This window comes from Monosiga brevicollis, genomic scaffold (genome assembly GCF_000002865.3).
Source record: "Monosiga brevicollis MX1 MONBRscaffold_7 genomic scaffold, whole genome shotgun sequence".
Lineage (NCBI taxonomy): Eukaryota > Choanoflagellata > Craspedida > Salpingoecidae > Monosiga > Monosiga brevicollis.
This window is the reverse complement of record NW_001865044.1, coordinates 752,059-759,785: the sequence shown is the minus strand read 5'-3', so window position 1 is coordinate 759,785 and position 7,727 is coordinate 752,059. Positions and strand designations below refer to the sequence as shown.

The 7,727-nt window shown below is 53.5% G+C and overlaps 2 protein-coding genes across 2 annotated transcripts in view; one reads left to right on the top strand and one right to left on the bottom strand.

The window, feature by feature from the left end:
* Positions 1–959: 959 nt before the first annotated feature.
* Positions 960–3,673, bottom strand: MONBRDRAFT_16580 (uncharacterized protein; the record flags this gene model as incomplete). The annotated part of the gene is made up of 11 exons (XM_001744841.1): positions 960–1,573; positions 1,669–1,782; positions 1,888–1,980; positions 2,101–2,201; positions 2,304–2,390; positions 2,531–2,587; positions 2,705–2,766; positions 2,873–3,038; positions 3,123–3,202; positions 3,309–3,394; positions 3,511–3,673. 11 exons carry the CDS (start codon positions 3,671–3,673, stop codon positions 960–962), a joined length of 1,623 nt encoding a protein of 540 aa, XP_001744893.1.
* An 888-nt stretch (positions 3,674–4,561) lies between these two features.
* Positions 4,562–7,727, top strand: part of MONBRDRAFT_24618 (uncharacterized protein) — a gene marked incomplete at both ends in the record, with an annotated part of 3,779 nt that continues 613 nt past the window's right edge. The window contains 15 exons of the mRNA XM_001745017.1: positions 4,562–4,630; positions 4,822–4,911; positions 5,018–5,128; positions 5,204–5,245; positions 5,320–5,379; positions 5,499–5,574; positions 5,728–5,843; positions 5,930–5,971; positions 6,095–6,222; positions 6,366–6,498; positions 6,607–6,756; positions 6,873–7,001; positions 7,120–7,278; positions 7,364–7,456; positions 7,532–7,585. Of these exons, the coding sequence (XP_001745069.1) occupies positions 4,562–4,630; positions 4,822–4,911; positions 5,018–5,128; positions 5,204–5,245; positions 5,320–5,379; positions 5,499–5,574; positions 5,728–5,843; positions 5,930–5,971; positions 6,095–6,222; positions 6,366–6,498; positions 6,607–6,756; positions 6,873–7,001; positions 7,120–7,278; positions 7,364–7,456; positions 7,532–7,585 (1,452 nt within the window). The remainder of the gene's footprint in view (positions 4,631–4,821; positions 4,912–5,017; positions 5,129–5,203; positions 5,246–5,319; positions 5,380–5,498; positions 5,575–5,727; positions 5,844–5,929; positions 5,972–6,094; positions 6,223–6,365; positions 6,499–6,606; positions 6,757–6,872; positions 7,002–7,119; positions 7,279–7,363; positions 7,457–7,531; positions 7,586–7,727) is intronic.

Genomic DNA, 7,727 nt, shown 5'->3' with positions numbered 1-7,727 from the left:
ACCTGCCACATAATTCATGCAAGTGCAGAATGAGCAGTCGCATGAAAGACGTTTGTCGAAATGGAAGTTCTTGATCGTACCACTGCGAATGGTTGAGCCATTGACTGTTTGGCCATCCCAAGCTAGCAGCTCAGTGCCACTGGCAAGCTGCAACTCCTCGAGCGTGCCCGTGGAATCGGATGCCACCTGTTTATCAGAAATGGCCAAAACGTCCTCCGCAATACGCTAGCCATGCGTACAAAAAATAGAAAAAAAAAAAAAAATCGAAAACCACATCAAAGAAAAAACGTACGAGTTGAGAGGCTACTAGAAGTGTTGGCATGTGCGCCTCAAAGCAACTCCATTGCTCATTCACGATTAAAGCAAAGACGTACGTTAATAAAGCTCAGCGTCATGCCAGGCACGGCCCCTTCCAAGTCTGACTCGGCTGCACTGAAAACTCGTCGAATGGGGTCTCGACGATCCAACTCTAGCACCTGGGACAAGGTTCCTCGTGAACGCAAATCTTGTTGCATGTGGATGTCGCTGAACAGCATTCCTTGGAAAAATAAACAAACAAGAACCAGCCCGTGGATCGGCTGACAAACGAACCTTGAGCAACTTCAGTTCCTGAGCCAGATCATCTTCAGCCACAATGGGGTTCAGAGCCCCTGTGACCACTTCAAAGGCACGGTGGCTCCAGATTTTGACAATGCGCCGGTTGATTTCGCGTTCATATCGCTGAATGCCCAGCAGCCACAGTGCCATCAAGATAAGAGCAGGCAAAGGCCGTGCAAAATATACCCCGTAAAGTGATGAAAATGAACCAACCTCATGCGCTTCGGCCAGCTTTGTGTTTTCGGCAAGAACATTTTTCAGGAGAGGCTGAACATGACAAGGCCATCAAAAGGTCAGCCGGCATAGTAGAGGCAAGCACTTGAATAATGCAGTCACACGTTTAGAGACACGACGACTCGGGATCAATCACACATCGACATTTGCTTGGTCTCTGTCTGTCTGTCTGTCTGTCTGTCTGTCTGTCTGTCTGTCTGTCGTTTGCCCCACCCAGTAACTTGCTGAAGCGTCAAAGTAAGAGAAGCGTGGCAGGAAGAGCAAGGCAAGGGCGCCACGAAGCTGACCTCGGGCACACTTGGCGGCTCAGGCGTCGGACCCCCGGTCGGGCAATGTTTGGTTTGAATATAGAAGAGCATGTACGCACATTCGGTGCCACCAAAGACCGCTTCAATCTGTTTCCAGTCCGCGGGAGTGACGCGATCGTCGTTCACGCAGAACCACCGAGCAGTCTGAGGTCTCTTGACACCGCCAGGGCCGTGCGAATCAGAGCCCGTGGGACTGGCGGTGCTAGTTTCAGCGTCCGCGTCCGCGGCCGGTTTCTTCAAGGTGCGAGCCTTGCCCACGGGAGTGACCAGGGCAGCTGGGGTCAATCCCAGGGTCCCGAGGTTTTCATCCAGCTCAAACACATTCGGGTGGCGACGAACAAATTTGATGAGCGGCCCAAAGCCTTTTTTGTAGCGTTTGTTCCAGCTCTGCCCTGTACGTTCCTCCATCATCTGCCAAAAGCGGATCAAAACGGCTCATGAGATCAGAGCGAAACGTGGCCTTGTTTCCGCTGCAGGTGCAAGAGAACTACCTCGCCAATCGCTCCCAGCTCCACGGTCTTCCAATCACTGCTCGAACGCACGTCGAGCAGCAAGTTGTGCAGGACATCGACAGGGTGGTCGTGGTTCAAGTAATCTGTTTTTTGCACTTTCTTGTGTCCGCCGCTGGGCTTGGTCCATTGGCCTTTTTGATGCATCCGAGCCGGCATATGAGCACGCAAACACATGATGGCATGGGTTCACGCATGCACATCTTGTGCATGCGCTCCGGGCATCGAGTTGGGCTGACCTTCGTGCATGAGGTCGCGCACAAAGGCGTAGTAGTGGCCGCCATGTGCCCCACCTCGGTGCACGACCACCGAGAAGAGCTCATAGTCGTAATCTGTCCAGTGTCGAGCAGAGGCGGAAGAGACACAGGTCTTTTATGAGAGTTCACGCTTGGCTGTGAGCGGACGATGAATGGTACAGGCCCTGTCACCGGTGAGACTGGTAAGCATACCACTCAAATCTTGATCCTCGGTACAGAAGGGGCGCATATCGAGATGGACCGGAAAGGGGTACTTGTTAGTTTCCTTCTCCCGCACATTGCGGTTCCAATCGAAACTGCAGGTGGAGAAGGGCCATTCCACAATGCAGAAGAGTTGAGATAGGCAGCCCGAGGGCAAGACCACGGGCGAGATGCGTGCAGCAGGGCAGAGGCCGCACCTGAAGCGCATCAGATTGAAGGTCAGAATGGGTGGTAACCGGCCAAAGCGCGTTCCTTTGTGAGCAACGACTTTTTGATCACAGCCGCTATCGCATCATCCGTCACGCGCAGCATCGGGGCGCATATGAGAAAGAAGTAAGAAGCAATTAGAAAAGAAAAGCACATTGTGAGATTAGTTTAGAAATGCATGCGCTGGGGTGCTTCAATCACTTGGGAGGCGACAAACCTGCAGTGATACTTGTTGTTGCCCTCTAAAATTTCAATGTTCGTGAAGTCTTTGAGGCTGCCATTGATTTGAGTCAAAATTAGCAGGTGGCAAATCAAACGAAGAAGTCGGTGAGACTGTCCAGACCAAGCAAAGGCGACCCCAACGCACCAGGCACCGTGGTACCAAACTCACCCGGCAATGAGGCCATTTTTGCCTTTGACAGTGACACCAATGTCGTGAAACTTTTCTTTGCGCTGCCCGACAAAAAGCCATATGAGCATTGCAAATGACGACGGCTGTGTGAAATATTGTGCAGATTCAGAGGGGTGTGGTGAGCATGTGACTGGCGGCCGATCAAACCTCGGAGCGGTGCCCACATTCGGTGCATTGGACAAAGCCCACATCCTCGCCAGCGTAGAGTTCATCAATGACGGTACTGCCGGATGTGCCCACGAGAGACCGCTCAACGGCATCAAAGAGCACACGATTGAGCTCTTGAACGTCCTGCTGCTGGATTTCCTGAGATCTGTCGAGATGCACGGGCCAAGGAAACGTCAGACTTGTCCCATCTCGCTAGGCAGCACACAAGCACTCTCGGAATTTCAAAAACCTGGTCCAGCCGAAGGATTGTGTCAGCTCCTGTAGTTCTATGACCGCCGCATTCGAGGCAGCCATGCGTGCGAAAAGGCGCTACGTATCATGCACGCATCAACGTGGTTGATATGAGCATACTCCGTCTGCTAGCCGGGTCGCACAACCTGGTGTTCATGCTAGAAGCAGACCAAAGCAAGCGTACCAGAAGGGCCCAGGGGATTCGGCGTACGGCCGCCTCAGTGGGTTGTCGCTCCTGGTCTGGCTTGGTCACGCCCAACTCTGCAGGCTCTGAATTGTCAAGGGTAGTCCAATGGCCAATGCATGGTGAGCCACAGCACCAAAGGCAATGGGGGGGACACAAGGGACTGGCAGGTACAAAGCAGGTCATCAGGCATGGTGCGTACTGAGTTGAAAGAGTCGCTCGCGGAGCAAGGGGGTGAAAAACATGGTCTGAATAAGACTATTGAGGTAGCACGTAGTGCCTAGGTTGGCCAGACCTGCGGGTCGGATGCGAGCACGGGGCAGCGGACCAAGCGCGCATGCAAGATAGAAACGGTCAGGTATCATCGGTGCTATGTCCTGATGTAGAAAAGGCGGGCGCGGTTTTGTCGGCGGTACCAGCAAGTCCCGTAGCGTTGCGAAGGCGAGCTGGCCGCGGCCCAGCAGCAGCAGCACCACCGGCATGCGCTCCTCCGCCCGTGGATGGGACAAATGCTGCTGGTGCAGCATCTTCCTCGAAGAGATCAAAAATGGTGCCCAGCTCTTCCATGTCGTCCATGATGACGGTGAGCCCACCGCACCAAGGGCGCGTCGAGTTACTGCAGTACACCGGGGTCAGACCGCCTGATGGTCCAATGAAACGCGGCAGCAACGGCAGCGCCCGCTGCTAGCAGTCATACGAATCAACTATCTCTATCTTCCACACAGCACGCCACAACAAGGCACACCACACCGCAGCACAAAGTAGCACTCGGTACCCGGCACCCTGTCACGTCCAGGGTCACGCTCACGTCCAGGGTCACGTTCGGTCCCCGCGACTGGTCCGGTAACTGACTGGTCCCACCACCAACTTTGGTCGATGCCCTCGATAATATAATTGCTTGCAACACTCGACATCAAATTGCTGACATTTGGTGTTTTGTGAAAATGTGTATAGTTGGAGAACAATATATCACTGCCCAACGATAGTTTTTGATTCACTCAACTGCGCGTTCGGAATATAGCCGTTACATGAGACGACGTAGTAGTGGGTTGTGAGCGCGCTTTTTTCTCGCTCGACCGGTAAGTGCGCGCGAGTGAGCTCATCCGGGTTGATGCTGGTTTCAACGTCTGGACTTGCCAGGGTCGGTGAACCGACGAGCGTCAGGTCTGATTTCGATTCGTCTGTTGATCATTCAGGGGTATTCTGATTGGTTTGGCAGTTTGAAAAAGCGTGCCACACACCGCCACGCTACCATGGCCGAGCCGACCGTGCCTGTGCTGGACGTGCCTCTGGCTGCCCAGCGCCTGGGCCAATTGCAACAGGTCGGTCTCCAAACTTTTGCTTTTTTTTTTTTTTTTTTCATTTATTCATCTTTCCTTCTTCAAACATTATTCGTCATGACTCCTCCGAGTGTTCCTGGATGGAATTGCATTCGCCATTTTTCGAGTCACTGCCCCAGCCCCCTGATGACCTCACTTTGTCTGCTCAATCTTTGCTGTGTTGAGTACCACAGAAACTGGCAGCATGGAACGTGGATGTCCTGACCTGTGCCGTGTCCAAGGCTGATGAGGAGATTATGCAAGCGCGCAACATCGCCTTTTCGGTATGCATACGCTCCCTAGCAGGCTTGACCGATGCCCGCCCCATCGGCATAGCTCGGCCGGGCCGCTCACTTGTGGGTCGCATTTTGTTGACTTTGCGTTCAATAGGTTCACTTGGCTGGTCTGTTGATTTCGGAATGCTTCTTCATGGTGACGCCCAAGACGCTTCACGTCTTCACTGGCAAGAAGAAGCTTGAGTATTTGAAGCCGTTGCAAGATGTACGCGTGTGCCCGCTTGCTGGTTCAGACTGTGCCTGATGTGTCACTCACCCGTGTCCCTCTCACCAACGCCAGCGCCTCGGCGAAGACAGCGTCAAGCTGCATGCCCGCAACAAGGTTGGTCTAGTGTACATCTCGCTGCCAAGTTCTTCTTGCACAGATCAGGCTCACTGGTCATCTTGGCTCTGCAGGCCGATGGTAATGCCGAGAATTATGAAAAGGCAGGCGAGGTATTGGAACAGAGCAAGAAGGTGCGTCCGAGCACTCAATCTCAGCTTGGCTTTTCTTGTCGATTTGTGTCTGAATCTACTTGCCCGAGTGCGTATCCCTGACTGGGACGACCGCAACTATAATCCACGCTTGCACGCAGGGCGTCGGTTTCGTCTCGACACGACACTCAGGCAGCCAAGGCCCGTTCTTGGACGGATTTGAGAAGCTCGTGCAGAGTCAGTATCATGCTTCTCGTATCTGTGTTTTCACCCTTTACACTGCTCGGCTTGAAACTTTGATCGCAAGCCTCGGCCCTTCAACCCTCCTTGTCGAGCATGCGCTTCTCATCTTGGTGGACTACTACTTTTCGCTTGTCACGTTGTCAACAGAGGCAGAAGCTCGTGACTTGGGCTCTGAAGTTGGTCACCTCATGATCGTCCAAGATGACAAGGCCATGACAAACTCGCGCAACGCGGGTCTCTTCAGTGCCTATGTCATGCAAAAGGTCCGTGTGTTGGTCTTGAAGTTGCATGCTTGTGCTTCCCAAAACTAAGACATGCTGGTCTTCTTCTCAACCCACGTGGTCCATAGATGGTGCGCAAGACGCTTGTCACCATGATTCAGGACGATGAGGTGGGGCGCAAACCTGTTCGGATCGCCTGCTTTCCTCGCTCTCATTACCATGGGGGACCCTGTGCTGTTCACAATCTCTCACCTCTCGCTCGTCTATGTCTTGACATACGAACACTTGTGCAGCGAATCTCCAATGCTCAACTGGCTGAGGACCTGGAGCGCGCCAGCTTAGATGGGCGCGTATCCAGCAAGCTCAATCTGGATGGCAGTCTTGATGCAGCCATGCTGCCCATCGTGCAGTCTGGTGGCCGGTACGCTCATGCTTTGAGTTTTTGATTGCATGCCTTGACCAACCTAGATCACCCCACTCTACATTTCCTTGTTCGAAAAAGCATGGTGCGACCGTTGTTTGATCGCTTGACTTATGGTCGCGCTTGGCCCTGATCCATGCTAGATACAATATCAAGCTTAATGCACAGTCTGATGACAAGCGCCTGCGTGCTGGCGTTGTGCTTATCAACATGGCTTATTCCTACAACAACTATTGCGCAAATGTGGCTCGTACCTACCTCTTTGACCCGAGCAACGTGCGTAACCAGAAAAATCAAATTGTGACTCTGCTAAAGGCTGCAGCCGTCTTGTATGATTGCACCGCTCACTTGACTGGGATCGACGTCCTTTGCACTTTTGATTAGGAGCATGAGCGCACCTACAAGCGCCTCTTGGAGGTGCGCGACGAGGCCATCAAGGCTGTGCGTGTTGGTGCGACCTTGGGCCAGGTGTACGATGCGGCCATCAACTACTTGAAGCAAGAAGATGAACTGCTGGTGGATCATTTGCCTCGCGTACGTGATTTCGGTGCACCCATCTCTCCTTCCGGGCATGCGAGTCTCTTTCTTCTTCTTTTGGTTCGACCTGGGGAACCCGCGCGTTTCTCATCCCGGCGAATTACGATCCGCAGAACATTGGGTGTGCGATTGGCGTGGAGCTACAGAACAAAGATTTTGTCATCAAGTCTGGGAATGACAACATCATTGAAGCAGGCATGGTGCTGCGACTCAACGTGGGCTTTGCCGATCTGGAGGATCAGGTGCGGCAACCTCAGCTCAAGGCCATGGGTGCAAGCTCGCAGCCGGTAGCCTCGGTACTCACTCGATGCTGCGATGTGGCTGACTCGATGTGACGTCTATCTTCCCTGAATTGTGCAGGGCAAGACATTCAGTCTTTTGGTCTCCGACACGGTTCTCGTGTCACCAAAAGAAACCACGGTGCTCACAGAGCAGGCCAAGTCAGACTTGGACAGCATTCGCTTCCAATTTGCCGAGCAGGATGAGGAGGCGCAGCAAGAGGCCAGCCGTCGTTTGGCCGTAAGCCCTTGCACATGCGATTTACTACGTCCGGGTCTTTGCTTGCTTTGTATGAGACTAAGTCTTGATGTTTTGTATGTGACAGCAAACCTTGGGTGAGCGTAAGAGCCGCCATGAAAACAGCGCCGTCAACGGTGATGCCGAACGTGCTGACCACCAAGCCGAGATTCGCGAACGAGTAAGCTGACCCACGTGTGATGCACCATGTGCACCGGCATGTGTCTGATCCTCTGTTTTGTCCTTTTGCCGACAGCTCGAAGCAGAAGTGCGCCGCCGTTTGCTGAACCAGGATGATGACGAGGGCTCGGTACGTGCGTGTGTGCGTGTGTGTGGGATGCCTGATCTCTGGCCAGTCGCTCGCTCAAAAGGTTTATCCCGTGCACCAGCTGGTTCTACTCAGCATCTCATTTTGTGCTCCCCCTCCTGTCTGCCCTCGCCCCCCCCCCCCC